The sequence below is a fragment of the Vanellus vanellus genome, assembly GCF_965231255.1.
Source record: "Vanellus vanellus genome assembly, chromosome: 15".
NCBI lineage: Eukaryota > Metazoa > Chordata > Aves > Charadriiformes > Charadriidae > Vanellus > Vanellus vanellus.
Genome location: NC_138920.1, coordinates 10,375,154 through 10,392,957, shown reverse-complemented (window position 1 = coordinate 10,392,957; position 17,804 = coordinate 10,375,154). Strand labels below are relative to the sequence as shown.

At 46.5% G+C, this 17,804-nt stretch overlaps 1 protein-coding gene across 1 annotated transcript in view; it reads left to right on the top strand.

Annotated features, from left to right (window-relative positions):
* Positions 1–11,813: 11,813 nt before the first annotated feature.
* ATP9A (ATPase phospholipid transporting 9A (putative)) overlaps positions 11,814–17,804 on the top strand; it is a gene marked incomplete at its 5' end in the record, with an annotated part of 60,529 nt that continues 54,538 nt past the window's right edge. The window contains one exon of the mRNA XM_082491084.1: positions 11,814–11,881. Coding sequence (XP_082347210.1) covers positions 11,814–11,881 — 68 coding nt within the window. The remainder of the gene's footprint in view (positions 11,882–17,804) is intronic.

Here is a 17,804-nt window from a genome sequence, read left to right as displayed (position 1 = left end):
GACTTTTAAGAACTCTGTAGTTTTGAGTATCTACTGATGCGTTTCTGTTGACATTTTGAGAATAAATTTTGGGATGGCTTTTTCACACTTAGTGCTTAAATTTTTCTGGCAAAGCTTTTGTCTCCTGAAGAGCAAGTTCAGTAGGCAGCGTGCTGTCTCACTCCGGTGTCTCTTTTGAAATCCACGATCCAGGGTTACGCTGTAGTTGTTACTTAAAACAACAGAAACCAGGTAGCAGTGCGCGAGTTTCTAGATCGGTTTCTTGGGAACAGCTGGGGCTCGATATAGGGATTCACCTGAACTAGTGAATGTATTTTGTGCTGGGGAGGTAATGGTGCAGAACCAGTCTACCTTGAAGGTGCAGCCCCCAACAAGGGGCAGGGACCACGTGTGCGTGCCCACCGCTGCCTGATCCTGCTGCCCCTCGCACAAGGCTGGTGCTTGGGGGTGGAAAAAAGCAGAAAGGAAACGCCTGTTCTCTAGGCTGTACCGCAAACTCTGGAGGAACGGAGAAAGAAGGGGTGGGGAGGGCAGGACCAGGTGTGAGGTGCTCCAGGAAAGTGGGCAAAGTAAACAGCACGTGGTGGATGTGTGGGAAGGTAGGAAGCGTGCAACAATTAACTAGTTATGCAGAACATGCAGCTGTTTAAAAGCAGCGCTATAGTTCCAGAAGGCAAAATATTTGGCGCAAGAGAAGATGTGACTCTCCTCTGCTCAGGGAAACCAAAGGATTATAATCTGAACCGCAACGGATGAGGATTATAGCAAGAGGTCTCTCAGTGGTGAGAAGTAAAAGTAAGGTGTATGTTCGGGCTAGTGTGGATGCTGTTTTCGACCACTGAGCTTATACCCCACTCTAAAAGTGGCACTGCTCTGGGTGCCTCCATGGGCTTGCTGTCAGAGCTGCTGCTCTGTCCCTTCAAACTTTGGGCTGGATTTCAGGCTGGTTCCTCACACTGGTGATGCTGGGCACCGCATGCAGGATGTGCTGCTGCCTGTGTAGGAGTAATTGCAGCAGCACCAGGAGCGATGTGGTATGAAAAAGGAGGTGTTGGGTTCCCAGGAGAGGTGGTGGATGACATCTGAAGACCTGCCCTAACTGGGAAAGCTGCTCTCCAGCATGGGCCAACCATGCAGCCTGTGATAACAAGTCTGCTCTCTGCTGACAGCTTGATACCAAGTGGTATCATGATGCTGTGAAATTGCTAGCAGAGGAGGAAGGGAGCAGTTTTGCTAGCAGGACGCCAACAAAATCTGCTGTCCTGGGCTTTGCACCTTGGTAGTATCTGTTGATGTCTCCTCATCCAAACAGCTTCTGAGGCTTGGGGTCTCTTTCTCCTTAAATGTAGATTCTGAACCTGTCCCATGAGGGCTGAGCTCACGTTACAGCTTTAGCTCAAAAGGCGCAAAGCTGTGGGGCTCTGACTGCCTTTTCATGACCATCTATAAGAATGTAATTATGTATTTCAACCTCTGCCTTCTTTAACTGTATTGGTCAACAGGTTGGAAATTAAGGGGAGATGGATGAGGAGGGAGGAGTAGTCTACTAAAGCATTGGCTCTGGTCTAGAAATAAAATGTCAGGAAACTGCTGGGAAACCAAGACAAGAAGAGGTTTTGGCAAATAGTTGTACCATATCCTGCGGCATGGGATTGCTCAGGGAATGGGGCAGGTGCAGCTAGGGCCTGCTCTGACCGGGGGGCAGCAGTGAAAATGAAATGATGGGGCTTGGCACAGTCACTGCAAGGCTTTATGCTCCAGGCCACGGTGTCGAGCTCTCGCCGTGCCCAAAGCTGTATGTCACAGCGCCAGGCTGGAGCGTAGCAGGATCCCCAGCTGAGCCGCTGTGGGCAAGTCATGGATCTTATCACAAGACTTGAAGAACAGGTAGGACCTACCTGACCACAGCCCCCATGGCAGAAAGCGGGCTGTGCCACAGGGATGTTTCTGCTGGAGGTAGCTGAGGGGGCAACTGGGGTTCTGAAACAAGCAGGGCTGGGAATTAGCTGTTCTCCCGTGTGCAAGAGCTGAACCAACACCTTCTGGAACTCAGCGTGGTGGAACTCACCGCACTGGCAAATGTGTGTGGTTTACAGCAACACTGCACCTTAACAATTACAAAAGACAGCTGATTCTTTTCTTCCCTATGCTGATGTAAATTAAGAACAAGTTTGCTAAAGCTAATAGAGCTACGTTGGTGTGGGAGCAGAAGCGAGCATGGTATGTGCGCTGTCTCTGCTCATTAGCCTCTCGTTTTGCCTTAAGGACTCCCCTGTTCTTATTTGTTATTGCTTACTTTGCTCATCGCATAGAGGATTTGCCCAGGCTGTTGCTTTTGTGAAAGTAGTATATTTACTTGCGTGAGCTAAGGTAAAGTCTGGCTTACTTAAAATGTTAAATTTGAACTTAATAGTTTCATTGCTTTAAAAAAAAAAAAGTGTATTAGGTTTACCTTAGTGTATAAGCTCTGTTCCTTTAAAGAAACATTCCTCTTGACCTACTCTTTCTGTTCAAAACTTTCCAAAAAGTCAGTGGGAACTCTGAGGGGTGAGTTTTTTCTGAAAATCATGTCATCAGCTCTGCAGGCTGAGCTCCGTGAGGCTGATTGCCTTCCCAATAGCTGGCAGCGAGGAGCTGGGAGCCTTCCCGGGGCTGCCGATAAATACAACGTGGAGGAACCAGAGAGGGGAAAGGACCTGGCTGAGGTGCTTGAGCTGCTGGGAGGGCAGAGAGAGACTGAAGCAAAGGAAAAGGTATGAGTATTGCATTAATTTTTAATTTTTCCTATTGAAAACCGCTGTGCTTGCTGCAGGGTTTGCAGTACATTTGGAATCGGGAAAGACGATTCTGTTTGCAGAATAACAGCTTAGGCAGAAAGCCTTAGTGTGATCCCATGAGGTTGCTGCTACGGTGCTGAGCCCTTCTCGGTCTCTTTTTGTGTTGTGTGTTCAGATGAGAGGGCTCTTCTCTACGTGCGCTGCCCACAGCCTCCCCGCTCGCGCTCACCGGGGAGTGGTGGGGGTGTGAGCACGGACTGGATTCACGTACGTTTGACTTCAGCTCACGTTCATCACTGACCTAGAAAAGCGTCTGTCAGTGCACAACCACAGCAGGACAGGAAACAGACGCAGAGAGAAGAACTGGCGATTGCACACTCCTGCCTATTTGCATATTATCTATTTCATTACCATATTTTCTATTTGCTGCACTTTGAGTTAATTGCTTATAAAGGGCAGGATTTTTTGCAACATTTTGATTGCCGTTAATACCACTGGTACTGAAAGCTGTCTGATTTATTGGAAAGCATGCTCTTTAATGTCTGTTATAACTGAGTTGTGTGCTGGACATCCCAGCCAACCTAAAGCAGCATCCCTCTGATCCTTTCAAACTTCTTTATTAGCCTCTCTGGTTGTCACATCTTGCAGTTCAAAGATGAACTTCTCTGATTCAATTACTTCGTGCAGAATGTCTCAATTCAGAATGAGAACGGGTAGATCTCACTGTGCCTTATTTTCCAATACTTAGTTTAGGCAAAATGCAGACATTACTAAAGGTTTGTATAAAAACACCTCTCTATAAAGAAAACTAACAAGCAAGTGAAAATTGCAGCGGTATTATAATTATTTATTTACTTACAGTAAAACATAGAATCTAAATATATGGAGGAAAAGCAGAGGTACTGTCCATAATTTCAATGCAATACCTAGAACTCTACGAGCAAAAGAGAAGAACGGGGTGAAATATAAAGACCACAACCTCCAGCAGCAACGGGTATCGGTGCAGGGTCAGGAATCCACATCCACTCGTGCAGCGTTTCAGTCTCTTCGCAGCGGAGTGCGGTCACCTCTGCTGTACGCTTGGAAGCATGAAAGCCAACTCTGCTGATAATATGCTGTCAAACGGATGGTCGCTAAGGGATTGCTGGGGCAGGAGGGAAAGCTGAAGAAGCTGAAGGCTGTTTGCCTGCAAGGATGTGTTCCCCGGCTCCTCTCCCATGGCAGAGCCTGGCGTTGGTGGGCAGATACTGCACCTGAGCACTCGTGGTAGGTCGGGATGCCTCTGTGTTCCTTCTCCATCTGTTAAGCAGGACATGTCAAACAGCACAAAACCCCTTTTTAAAGACAGTTTGATAATTGTGTAGAGATGTTCCTATGCTTTTGCTTACATAGGTTTAGGAGCAAATATGATTTAAAGCATAAATAAGATATACCATTTTTACTAATAATGATCTTGTCTATACTTTAATCAGCTCATTTAAGCTTTCAAATAAAAGAAAAAAAATCCAACAAAAACCCAAAACAAACTGTGAGCTGACTGAAAGTCAAAGCAGCTGGTTTATGAAACCGTGAGAACGTGAGGGCCAGGTGCAGAAAACATGGTGTGTGTGAACAGAAAGGTGATTCAGCAGGAATATATGGGCTAAATAACTACTTGACAAATACCCTGTGTTCTTACTGTAGGAATGTAGAATCTGTCCGGAAACCTTTTATGCATATTATCTTCCTGGATCCTCAATGGCTTTGCAGCCCCATGTACATGATGACAGCGGATGCTTTTAAATCAAGTTAACTGAATTGGCTTAACCACCCTTTACGGTCCTGTAGATCCACTTTATGAAGTTTGTTTTAGAAAAATTTGTCTCCATGCAGTCTACGTGTTCAGAATACCAAACATAATTTTCTTAATTTTAATTTTTTTTTTTTGATGGACAGGTTGTTTCCGTAAAACCAGTTTCATTTTTTAGGTCCTTAAAGTTCAGCACACATTCAGGTGATTTGCTGATCCGGGGTACCTAAATATCTGTACATATTAAAAATACTCCACACCTCTCAACTCATGATGACCAGATTTGGAAAAAATCAAATTTCCTCATTATCTATTCTTCTGTTACCCCATCAATTCTTTCAGTCTTAACTGACAAAATAACCACTTTATGTAGGGGTTGGGGTTTTTTTGTAAAATATGCAAATATAAAATGTGTAATTTATTCTCAGTTTATAGCTTTACATTTTTTTATCACACCCATAGGATGTGTAGCACAGAAACAAAAATCAGCATGGTGAGAATTTGCAAAAGAGTTACAGCTAATAGCAAAATCATTTCAAGAGCTAACAAAACAAAAATGTGAGTTCATTTGCCTAGGAAGCTGCACCTTTTTCTTTCTTCCTTTCTTATATTTGACAGCCATCCTAGATGAATGACAGTTTGACTATTATTGTTTTGAAAATCAGGGACCGAAGGGTTGTGTTCTTCTTGATCTACAACATATAATTGTGCGAGGAAGAAAAAGATCCTATACAAATAGTACACTTCCTCGGATCAGCATGAAAAGTATCTGCTCTGAAACTTCATTATGAGAATGCCAAAGGTTCTCTCCATAACAGAGCCTATGGCAGTATGAGCTTTATTGTAGTTTCCCTTAGCAAGTGTTGATGGATTTATGGGGGGCTTCATTAAATATAGGCTTAAAGGATATCCGCTATCGCCCACTTGTCAAAAGAAAAAATAATATCAAAGCCATGCGTGCAGATCAGAGATGCAGGTGTTAACAGTGCATTATAATCTGGGAGTGTTTAACTTCTCAATTAATTGCAGTAGTCTTGTCTGAGTTCAGACGTTTAAAAGATAAATTTAAAAGATGAATGCATCTTGTGTAGGCTTAGGGCACGTGTACAATGATACCACATTGCTAATGATTCTTGCTTCGGCATCCCAGTTCATGTTTGCATTTCTCTTACTGAAATGCTCCTTCCTAGCAGCGACTCTGCGCGCGTGTGGCCGCGAAGCCCTGGGAACGGGCAGCTTTGGCACGTTTGCTCCTATTTAGAAGGACTGAATGTCATAGTCCGAGCCTGTTTCAGTACTGTCTTGAGAAAGAGTGATGTTTCACCGCACCAAACCCACCTCTTTCCTTGTCATTTGTGGGAGTGAGTCAGTAGCACGGGGAAATAACGCGGCGTACGAGGCTGCCTGCTGCACAGTTACTGCATGGCTGCAAGTTTTCAAGCCCTTAGCAACCAAATCCCTGCTCCTGCGCGCTCGTCTTCCTTACAAATGGTGCAGCTGCAAACACAGCTCTGAAACAAAGCTCAAGATACCATGTGGAATGGGCTACGTTTTCAGACGAAGAAGGTGCACCCTGGTATTTGTAAAACATGCACTTACGAAATCAGATAATAACTGGTACAAAGAATAATGTCACAACTTAAATTGCCTGTGGAATCATAAACATTTTGTACAACCAGTTTCATACCTATAGTCTGAGCCATCTCCTTAGATGTCAGAATTATCTATAATTTGATACTCTCATTTAGAGGGGGGGGGGGAATAAATAAACAAAGTAAGCAAAACCAAATATAGTTCCAAAATTGAATTAATATTATTATTCTGACCACCTACAGTGTTCATCAAGCAAAAACACTGGAGTCTTATGCATAAAAAAAACAATTATTTATTTAGTAGAACAACTAAAATGGAAGAAAATTTATAGCATATTGTGCTAAACAGGCAATGAGTATAATTTGCAAGTGCATTGTCAAAACCACCATCCATTGTTTGAGTGGGAAACTGGCACTAGGACTTGCTCCTTGGAGGAATATAGGCACAGCCCAAAATACAGTTTATTTACGTGTTCTTTAATCAGCGGAGCTTAGAGACCCGGATGCATTTGAGGATCAGTGAAACGCATTGGAAGGCATCACCCACCTGTGGGCGAGAAGGTGTTGTCACAGGCAGAGAGGAGGGGGCCAAGCCGTGGGGACGAAGGGGTGGCGGTGCTCTGGAACAGAGCTGCAATGGAGAACTGGGGGAGAAAGGCAAACAAGATAAGGCGGGAAGGCTTCCTTCCAAAATACTGGGAACCGCTACGGTAAAGGCTCAAGGGCACAGAAATTTCTGGTTTGATCTGGGCGCACGCTGGCAGCCAGTCCATGGGCTGCGCTTTGCCAGACTGAACTTCCACTTGTCTTTGCAAACTGGAATGGCAGACCACGAGAGACTCACGACTCTTCAGTGCGTAAAACATAATCCTACTTGTAAAACAAGTGTGCTTGTGCTGCCTGCTCTGGGAAAAGGTAGCAATATCACTCCAACCAACAACCTGCTAGTTTCGTAGAACCCTTTGCATCAAAAGCTGGGGCTCAACCTCGGACTTGCCGATAAACAATTTCTGGTTTTGAAAGGGGATCTATAACGTGCAGTGATAAAACCACTGACCGCATCTGATAAACCCTCCCTGCAGGAGACCCTCAGGGAAGGCCAAGTGGTCCAGAATTGGTTCTATGACAAATCATTTGGGGGAGACAGAGTGGGGAGAGGAATAAAAGTCTGCTTGCTGTGCTGTTAATTTAATCATCTGGGAAAAAAAAAAGTCCTGGGAGAAAAAAACGTAGATAATGATTTAAAATTATGGAAAACAAATCAGCTCCTTTTAATTAGCAGTTGTGTAGAATGAATTCTGCAGCTTTCAGGGCTCCTTTGTGAGCCTCAAGTTCTGTGCTTACAAAAATTGAGCATCAGAAGAACAAGCCAGTGGCATCAGAAAAGCCAAAACAGGTTTTATTTCACTTGATTTAACAAATCTAACTTCTCAGTCTGAGGCTGGAGGTTTTCCTTTGGGCATTCCTTCTCAACAGGCAAATGAACATCAAAGGCTAAGAAATCAGGAGAGCGCATACCTGCTGTGAATGGTGAGAGCACATGTAAAATCTTTATAGCAAAACTAATGCTATGCAAGAAATATGTCAAGGAGTGGGCTTAGCCCATTGGGCTACAGCCTAGCTAGATCTTTCACAGTGATTTTCTAACTAAAAATCAAAAGCGTTACGATGCAAGACAGCCAATTAGAGTGCCCGTAAGGGAGGCCTTGAAAGTTTGTTCGAATCTTCAGATGCTGCGGGAGTAAGTCCGCGGGCTGCAGTATCACTGTCGCTTGATTTCTGTCACCGTTTGTCAAATTCATTATCCCTGATTGTGCAGACCTGTGTAAACCTGGCTGTGCATCCCTTTGCTCCTCTTTTAGGATTACTGGAATTGAGAATCACCATACGATGGTTCCTACTCCCATGTTCTTGGATGGCGTAGTTGGGCAATGTGCAGAAATGATGCGAAGGCAGTTTAGCTGCTCCATATAAAGGAGGGATGTCGTTAATTTCTGTTTGAAACACATAGATACCAAAGGCCAAAATGTGGTGCTTAAAAGAATGTTGGCTGTTTTAAAATCCGGTGCCACTTCCACCTCAAAGTAAATAACAGTGACATCTGATAAATTTTATTTTAATTACAGATTGAACCTCGAGGCTAGGATTATAATTTCAGCCAGTTTCAGCGTCAGGCCAGTGGTTTTGTGGCAACGATGTTATCACTTGTGACAGATTTGGTCAAGTACAACATCCTGTTTAGGTTCTTCAGTTGCTCCTTTCGTTAAATTATCATTTCAAGTGAATTCTATCATCATATCTTTTCTCTCATTTAAAAAAAAAATAATCTGCAGTTGAATATGAGAAAAAATGGAGCAAATATGTTTCATGAGCTGAAATGTTTGTGGGAGGAGAAGGGATTTCTCTTTCTACTTCAATTGTCCCCGTGAGTGGATAACAACAGTAGATTGAGAAGCAAGAAATTAAAACATGGTATTATTAAATTGAAATACAGTCTAAAAGTCAGTTCTACAAACAGTTTCTGTAATAAGACTGCCCTAGTTAGCATAGCATTGAAAATATCTGCCTAAACATTCTCAGTACTGGTGCCTGAAATTGGTGTAACTGCTAATTATGTTGCTGAAATGGCCTCATTACAAAATGTCAGGATGACTCTGCTTCAACTGCAAAGAAAAAAATTTAAATGACAATTGCAGTTTTTGTGCTGATGTAATCCATAGTGTAACCCGAGCTAGAACGCAGCAAGGGCAGGAAGCAAAAGAGAACTACCCAGCGACTCCGATGCGACTCCCTATTCTTTGCTCTTCTTTTTTTTACATGTATTCTTTGTTTTTCTTTTTTTAATAGTCTTAATTTTTCACTGGGAAAGTACTAACTCTTACTTAAGTTTACCTTGAGCTCGCTTTAAGATCTACGCAAGCATCCCTCATCCTGAAAGAGCAGTCAGTTTGGTATATGCTACTTTTTAGTATGTTAAAACAAATGGTGATTTTCAACTTACGCTTGGGCTTACCCACACATTCTCTACTCTTGGTCGTTGTGATGGTGGTATTTTAGTTCTGCAGAACCACGAGCTGTCTAGATTGACTCTGCAGGCAGATGGGATCTGGCAGCCCGGGACAGCAGGCAGCGGTAGGGAGTAGCTACAACTACTACACAAGACACCCGTTGTAAGTGGTGTAAATATGGCTGCACGTAAGTAGGCACAATGAGTCTCTGCCTAGTGAACATTTCCAAGCAGGTTATTTGTTAAATGAAGGATTTTGCAGACTGTTTGCAAAGGGATGAGAAATAAGCTGGCTGTGCACTAGACAGTAGTTCAGATTTTGTGGTGACCGGGACTGCAGTGTAAGATGCTGAGGTGGATGGGTAGGTCTGACTATTTCATCCGATCGTTATCTGCACTGGGCTTTTCCTCCATCCGTATCACTGCACCGGTGTAAGTCTTGGTGGTTTCAAACAGGAAGAAGCTACGCTGGCACGAATGACAGCCTGCAGCAGGTTTGCTGCCCTCGCTGGCATGGCTATGCAGGTGGCAGCAGAAAACTGGTAATGGCAATACGCATGGTGGCTACAGCACTCTTACTGAAACGGTCACCTTGTCGGCTGGCTACTGTCAGCACCCGCAGGCACCTGCCCACAGCAGCCACAGCCGCAGCTACTGCTCGGTGCAGGGAGGGCTTTGGTTACAGAAAATGCCCAACGCCCGCGTTACAATTTCCCTCTGGGCAAACCCAGCTGAAGAAACTCCTGGTCCAAGCCCATGCCCTCCTGAGGCTGCAGTGCTGCTTGGCTGTTCCCAGGCTATGCGCGGCATCCGGCTCCTAATGGGATTTGATTGAAATAAATAAATAAAACTACTCTCCCAGACAGATGTTTTTTGTAAAACCAGTCCTTTTACAGAGCTGACGTAGAGCATGGTCATGCAGAGTGGAGAGCATTGCAGGGGAACAGCAAAGTGGGAGGAAGCAATTTGGAAGGGTGGGGGCTGGATCCCCATCAACCAGCGGTGACACACTGACACGGGGCCATCATCTAACTAGTTACACAAACTGAAGCTATTTTTTCTTTGTTACTGTTACTGACATTTTCTCAATCACTTGTTGGTTTTCTACACCAACTTTAACAAAGCTTCCACCAGGCTGTCATCACATTTTCTGGTGTCTGACCAGATACCATTAACCCTGTTAAACTTCCCTATTTGTGGTTTTCTAGATGTAATTAAGCATTCCACATTTTAAGAAGGTTGTGTTAGTCATGAATATTTGTCTTGACCATTTTTTTTCATTATAGTATCACTAGTAAAGTATATTACATTTCAATAGGACATTGCATTACCAGCTTCTAATCTGCCCTATGAAATACATCTTTGTCACTGGCAGTTTTGTTTTTCCTGTTTGAATGAAGAATAAGGTGAACAGCATGAAAGGTACATGGGCTGGAGGTGAGCAGGATGTGCGGTTTTTAAAGGATTCCACTGCTTTCTTGTTTATGGCAAAGAAGAAAATGAAGGCATGGAGATAGCAGGAGAAAATGCAATGGAGGTAGAAGAGTTTGAGAGAAGCAAGATGAGTGGATGGAGGAGACAGAACAGGTGTCAAAGGCACTGGGACAGGCTGCCCAGGGAGGTTGTGGAGTCCCTTTCTCTGGAGATTTTCAAGACCCGCCTGGATGCAGTCCTGAGTAATGTGCTCTGGGCAATCCTGCTTTAGCAGGGGAGTTGGACTAGATGATCTCTAGAGGTCCCTTCCAACTCTGAAAATTCTGTGATTCTGTGATACATGGGCAGAGCTCAGCTGGGACAGGAATATGAAGCAACCAGTGGGAAGGACTGTGGTGGCATCCAGGAAACGTGTCTGATAAAACACAAACTTTGCCGGGCCAAGCACATATCTCAGCTTCTGTAGCCCACCACTTTATTGGCATCTGATTTGTATACTTTGTTTTAATGAAGATTTAGTCACTGTGATTGTAAAGAAAAGCTTGAAGTCAGAAACAGAAACGATGGACCCATTTGTGCCTAAATTTGCAGAGGAAATCTGAATCAGAATCCAGAAACGAGCATTGCCAGGAGTGGGTGAAGGTCACCGAGCAAGAAGGGTGCAAGCAGCAGCCCTGTACCGTGGGTGGGGGGTGATAGAAAGAAGCAGAGATAACTCGCACCTCCGCTGGCTGTGAAAGGCAGAGGACACGGGCTGCGGTGAAATACGGGAGGCGGTGGGTGCAGAAGGTCAGCGGTGCCGGTACGGCAGTGCGGAGCCCCAAGAACCCCCGGGGGGGAGATGAAGCCGGGATGCGCGGGGCCGGGGCCGGTTGGGGCGCGGGGAGCAGCGGGCGGGACCCGGCCCGGCGCCCCGGGTGCGGGGTTAAAGGCAGAACAGGTGCCGGGGGGCCGGGGCCGGTCGCTCCGGTGCAGGCAGGCGGAGCAGCGAGGTGCGGACCGGGGCGGGCAGCCAGAAGAGAACCGGGCCGGGAGGGCGGAGCGCACCGGAGCGGGCGGGCGGAGCGGGAGCGGCACCTGCGTGCTGGAGCCCGGCGGCGGCGAGCCCGGCCCCCTCGGCGGAGCCGCCAGACGGCGGCGGGCCGGGCCGAGCCGAGCCGAGAGCCGAGGCGCTGCTGGGAAGCGCATCCCGCTCCGCCCCGGCAGCCGCGGCCATGACCGACAACATCCCGCTGCAGCCGGTGCGGCAGAAGAAGCGGATGGACAGCAAACACCGCAGCGGGTGAGGCGCTCCCGCGGGCCCACGGCCCCGCTCCCCGCCCGGCCGCCGCCTGTGTTGCGGGCGGCGCCATCCCCGGTTCCCCCCCCCCCCCCCCCCCCGCCTTGGGGCGGTGGCGGTGGTGGGGGAGCCCCGCTCGGGGGACCTTTGCGGGATGCCCGGGCGCGGAAAGGCGGAGGAGGGCAGGCGGGAGCCGCGTCGCGCTGCGCGGCCGCGGTCCGAGCCCGGGAGGAGGAGGAGGAGGAGGAGGAGGAGGAGGAGGAGGAGGAGGAGGAGGAGGAGGAAGGGGTGGTGGGGGAGGCAGGCGCTGACAGGTTGCTCCTGACGCCATTGCCGTGGCACGCCCGGGCGGAGGGCAGGGTCCTGCCGGGCGGTGCTGCGCCGCGGCCGGGGCGGCGGGGCTGGGGGGGGTGGGGGGTGGGGGAGCTGCCGGTTGGCAGCCCCACGCGTGGGGAAGGCGATCCTGCCGGCCAGCCCCTCGCCCGCATCGCCGCCTTCCATCACAGCCCTTCAGACAAAGCGGTGCCGGGGGGGCGGGGGGGCGGCGGGGCCGGCCCGCAGAAGCGGGGCAGCAAACGCCCGCGGGCGCCGCCGGGGCTGGGCCGGGAGGGGCGGTTGTGTCCCGGCTGCCTGGCACCAGCCCGGCTCTCGGTGCTGTGGATTAGAGGCTGGTCTGGGCCGGGAGGGGTCTCCGGGCGCAGCCGGCTCTGCTTAACTGTCAGCTAAAGCCATGTAGTATCCCTGGGGGTGGGGGGGGTGGCCAGATCCTGAGCGTGGGGTGTCTTCCTAAAGAAGATGTGTGTGTATATATTTATACTGCTATTCCTATGCGGGAAGTTAAATAAGAAAAAAAAAATGATCCTTTAATGCTATTTCGGGAGGCAATTGCATCGCTGTCCAGGCAGGGTGGTTTGTGCGCAGTGGGGCGGCCAGGCTCTCCGAGGTACCCGGCTGGCTGTTAATTGCAGTGCTTCTTTTGTCCCTGGGTATTTTGTTTTTTAAAATGTGGTGAGTGGTAGGAAAACAAACCAAAACATCGAAGGAAATCCTGACTGTTAAGAGGAAATTGATAGCTTTCCCCTCGTTTGTTATGGTTTTGGTTGATAGTTTTGATTCAGATTCCTCTAACTGGAATTGTTCTACATAGTTTATTCATTATTAGAATTATTCTTTATTAGCAACATTGTTTCTAATAACAGATGTAGCAATAGTCGTGCCAGTTGATACTGAACTGGGAGGTGTGTGTGGTGCAGCAAGTAATTCCCCAGCGCCTGTGCAACATGCATCACTGGGCGAGTTCCACAAGGTGCAGCCACCATGGCATTAAATTCGGTGATGTGATGGAAAGGGGTCGGGTAGAGGTGGATGCCTGAGAAATTTCTCAAAGCTTCTTGAATGATTTCTTTTCCTAGAGTTCTCTAAGCTCCACCAAGACCCTCTTGGGTATTATGACGTGGTTAGTAGTGTCTAACAGAAGTTGCCCTCATCTAACCTAAGGTATGGTTCATTGGTTGTGGACTCTACCTGATTAGCAGTCATGGAGATGATGTTTCCTGTGTTAGCAAGAAATTTTGGCAGCAAGAAGTTGTGAAGGGAGATTGCTTACGATTTTTCTCAATAGCAGTTTGAATAACTTGGATTTGGGGTTTATGTTTGGTGCGGTAACTCTGTTTGGGCATGGGACTTACCGTATTTTGGGAACTTTTGTTTTACTGATGAGTAGCCTGTAATGTTATTAATTTGATCAAATAATAGTGCGGATAACAAATCATTGAAGTCCATCAAATCCAAAAAAGTATTATAAACCAAAGGTGAAATCAGCCAGCAAGTCAGGGAGGGTCCCAGGTGTCACATCCAGAGTGGAGTCCTGGGAATCCTAAGCCATAATCAAGACCTTCTTTCTTCTGTTCCCTCTGAGAAAAGCCCAAACAAAAGGACTTCCACATCATCTTCCTTGATACATATGAAAACTCAGGGCTAAACAAGTCTTGAGAGACTTCACCTTAGCATAGCCCTGACCGCAGTTTCTACTGTGGGGGTTTCCTCGCACCAGTGGGAGCAAGTTCTCGGACAGAGATTTTTGTCAGTGTGGTCTTCTGGAGTGGGGAGCAGATTTCTGTTCGCGTACTGAATGATTTCATAGAAATCTTCATGTATGTTAACAAAAAAGTGAGAAATACGTAATTCTCGTATAGGCAGCAAAGGGCAGGTGTCACCCATGCAAGGCTTTTGTTACAGCCTCAGCCGCGGGTGTACTTTGAAGAAAAGCCAGGGAGGAACTCGCACAGTAGCCTTGCGGAGATGAATGATGGTACAGGCAGCTGAGATCTGTGTCGAAGAGAAACCATGTGCTTAATGAACCAGTGGGAGAAGTGGTTATCTGTTCCTGAACATAACTTTAATGTGGATCTTCTTTGCTGCAGTCAAAGGCTAAGCTCTAAATTCTGCAGCTGTGTGTCTTGAATTCAGCTATATTCTTCCAAATGCTCAGCAGCACTCTGAATACCACTATGAGATATGTGCCAATTAGGAGGGAAGGATAGCATTAGCTGGGCAGGACTGTTGGTGGCACGGCAAGTGAGGCTGAGCTTCCCAGGGGCTGAGCTGTGCTGGGAAGGGAGCTGCAAGTTCCTGAAGCACCCCAGATGCTCCATTCAGTGCATGACACAAGTTTTTCCCTAAATAGCTTATGGTCTCAGTCCACAATCCTGCAAGGCATTTTTTTGAACCAGAAAACTGCTGTGCTCCTGCTGCCTCCGCAATGTAGAAAGGCCTTGATCCAGAAACGTGGGGGGAAAAACGGAGAATGAGATGGGGAAGGAGGAGCTTTACAGTAATATTTCATGCAGCCATTCCATTGTATGTGTGTGTGTACTCTTTGGCTCTATTTAAAATGGCAAATTCCATTTCGAAGTCAACAGAGAGAGATGGGAGCTCCTGCCCTCCATCTGCTTGCGTGGGGGTGTGCCTCAGCGCGTGCAGAGCTGAGTTGGTTTCCCACAGCCGGTCCGGTTCGCGCGGTGGCCCTTGGCGGGTAGGCAGGGGTGGGCTGCAGGGATGGCAGCCCTCCGAGCCCCCTCCTGAGCCCCCCCAGCTGTGCCGTCACACCGTCTGACACAGGGGAGTGCTTGGATACTGTGGAGGTGTATAAAAAGGTTAGGTGGTTGTGCACGGCTCTGGTGGGGTTTTTTAATCAATGGAAAATTCTTCACATGCTTTTAAAAAAATGAAATGTGGAAGGCCGGTTTGTTTATTGAAGGTGCCAGGGGCTTAACAGCACAGCCTGTGAGAAGCACGGAAACATCATCTGAGAAATGTGCTTGCTGTAGAAGTGGTTAAATATGCTGATTAACTTCAGCACTAATTTGACAAATACTACCCCACTATTAGACAAATATGACACTTCTTTTCCATTAGGTTTGTTGTACATGAAAAATGCTTATGAAAGCACTTTTCATTTGCTCTCTCAAAAACTTCTCCGTCAAATGTGCTGCATTTATAAATAAAAACTGCTTCTTGGTAATGGCTGTTCATCTGGCATCTGGCAGTCAATCTGTCATATTACTGCTTCTTACATCATCACTGAGAATGCGTTTTTGTAAACAAATATCCTCCCAAGTGAAGGACACAGTAGACCTTTGTGCTCTTCACCACCTCCCCATTCATGTAGATCCCTGTGCAGATTAAGGGCCACATCACTTAACAGGACTCAAAGTTTCGGATACAGTTCCCATTTAAAGTGGTGCTTTTGAGTGATTGTGATTTTAATTGGGGATTTGTGAGTTTGGTTTTTATTATTATTTTTGCCAAGTTATTATTTAAAACACGAATAACACAATGCTGTAGAAGCTTCCTCATATAAGCTGTCTTCATGTATTTTTCCTGTTCTCTCTGTAAGATAATAATTTTTAAAAGTTCATGGTGCACAGTGACTTGCTAGTTTACTATACTTCAGAGGCTATTGCAATGCTGTTCTTCAGTGCTTCAGTTGCAAAATGGAGAAGGAGAAATATTTGGGAGTGTGTATTCCTAAAGTTTTGTAGAAAACTGCCTGCACTTCTGTAACTTTGTGATTCTCATTCCTGGAAAGTGCATGCTAATTTTATCTCTAAGCAGCAATGTAAACTTTCAGCTGTTTTTCTAGACAATCTTTCCCTTTCAAGGACTTAGTCTTCTGATTTACCGATAGAAAGTATTTTATTATTCCTAATAATGCCAATAGTTCTCTCCTGCCAGAAACAGCCAACTTCCTCCAGTGTCACTGACCTTCCCCTGAGCAGAAACCTTCGGAGTAATGTGATGGTCTGAGCAGCCCCTTCCCTCATCATCCAGGTCTTTAAGTTTGATGCTCAAAAATAAGGATGGTGTCCAAAGAAAGAGTAGATCACAGAACTGTGCCATACCTGTGAAATTTTGTCAGGGAGGAACAGGTAAATTAACTGGAGAAAGCTGGTAGCCCCAGTCAAAAGGACTTCTTATTTAATGAGCACCAGGATAATCTGAAAATGCATTTGTGTACTTGTTTGTATGTGCTCAGAGTACTTTGTTTGTGGTACCTGACTGAATGGATTTGTTAGAATGTTTTTATTGGGGTTAAGATTATTCAGTGTCCGGAGGAGAAGAAAGGGAGAAGGAGACTGTCTGAAATGGTCCTTGTTGGGTTCACCACTTGTCTTTCTGTGTCTTCTTTCCCTTTTGCTGTCGGTATGAGTTGTGTTTTGGCAAACCAACACATGGGCACCCCAAGCTGGATATTTAGCAGCACAGCCCAGGACTTTGTACCCTAAGGGGGGCTGCCTCTCCCCGTGGTACAAGTCCTTGGCAGCTTTGGGGGCTTTTGCTTTGGCTCCTGCGATTGTGCAGCAGCCGTGCAGTGCCAGCAAGCGCCTGGCTTTCACCGGTGTCACACCACGTGTTCTGCCAACACAACCTGGTGCAGTAATGAAAGTGCCTGTGGGGACCTGTGTTTACTCACATTGCAACATCTGCACATGTAAGACACAAAGCGTTCAGGTAGGGAAACTGTCCTGTCTGCACGTGGCCCTGGTAGGTTAATGAAACCTGCCATTAGTCTATTAAAACACAATCTGCTATTGCAGCCGCTCCTGGTTGTGTAAAGCACTTTGTAAGGATCACAGATGTCATGTAGAGGATTTTAAAGCAGAACTAATGAGCTTAGTAATGTATTCTTCCTTAATGAAGTTTAAGTCATCATTGAAAAGTTTTAAAAAAATAAAAATTATGACAATTGCATATCTTTGGGGAGGGGAGTGATAAACATGTGGCTAGATGAGCAATGCACAATGCCAAGAATGAGCATGTGGTTCTGTGCTTGAGAAATGCCTGTGTTCTTACCAAAAGCTCGTTTTCTAACTTATTTCAACAAGCCATGGCCTGGCACTTGCGCAATTAGTGTGCAGAGATAACCGTCACCGCTTAACATTCCCCCTAGCCTGGGGTTGGGACTGGGGGCTTGTGCTCTGTGCCCACCCAGCAAAGCACAGGCAGTGTGCTGGGTGGTTCGTGGGACAAGAAGGAAAAACAAGGTCACGGAGTAGGCAAGAGTTAAATGCCAGCACTGGGCTTGACTAGGTGTCCTCATAACAAAAACTCTTGGGGGATCTTTGAATGTATATGGGATAAAAATCAGCATTTACTGATTTTTTCAGGATTTTCAGCCGCTGGTGCCTGAGTTCCTTGCTGAGCGCTCCAGGCTCTGGAGGAGACTTCCAGACAATGACGTCACGGGATTCCTGAGCGCTGATAAACCTCCCCAGTTAAAGTGTTGCAACGTGCGACTCTGTTATTGCTGGTTTGTTGGTTGTAGTATTGTGTTCATTGGTTGGATTTTTTTTTTGGTGAATTCCTCTACGTAGCATGGAAACCTTGTGCTAAAAGGCTATCTGTGTAGGAGACTTTGTAGTAG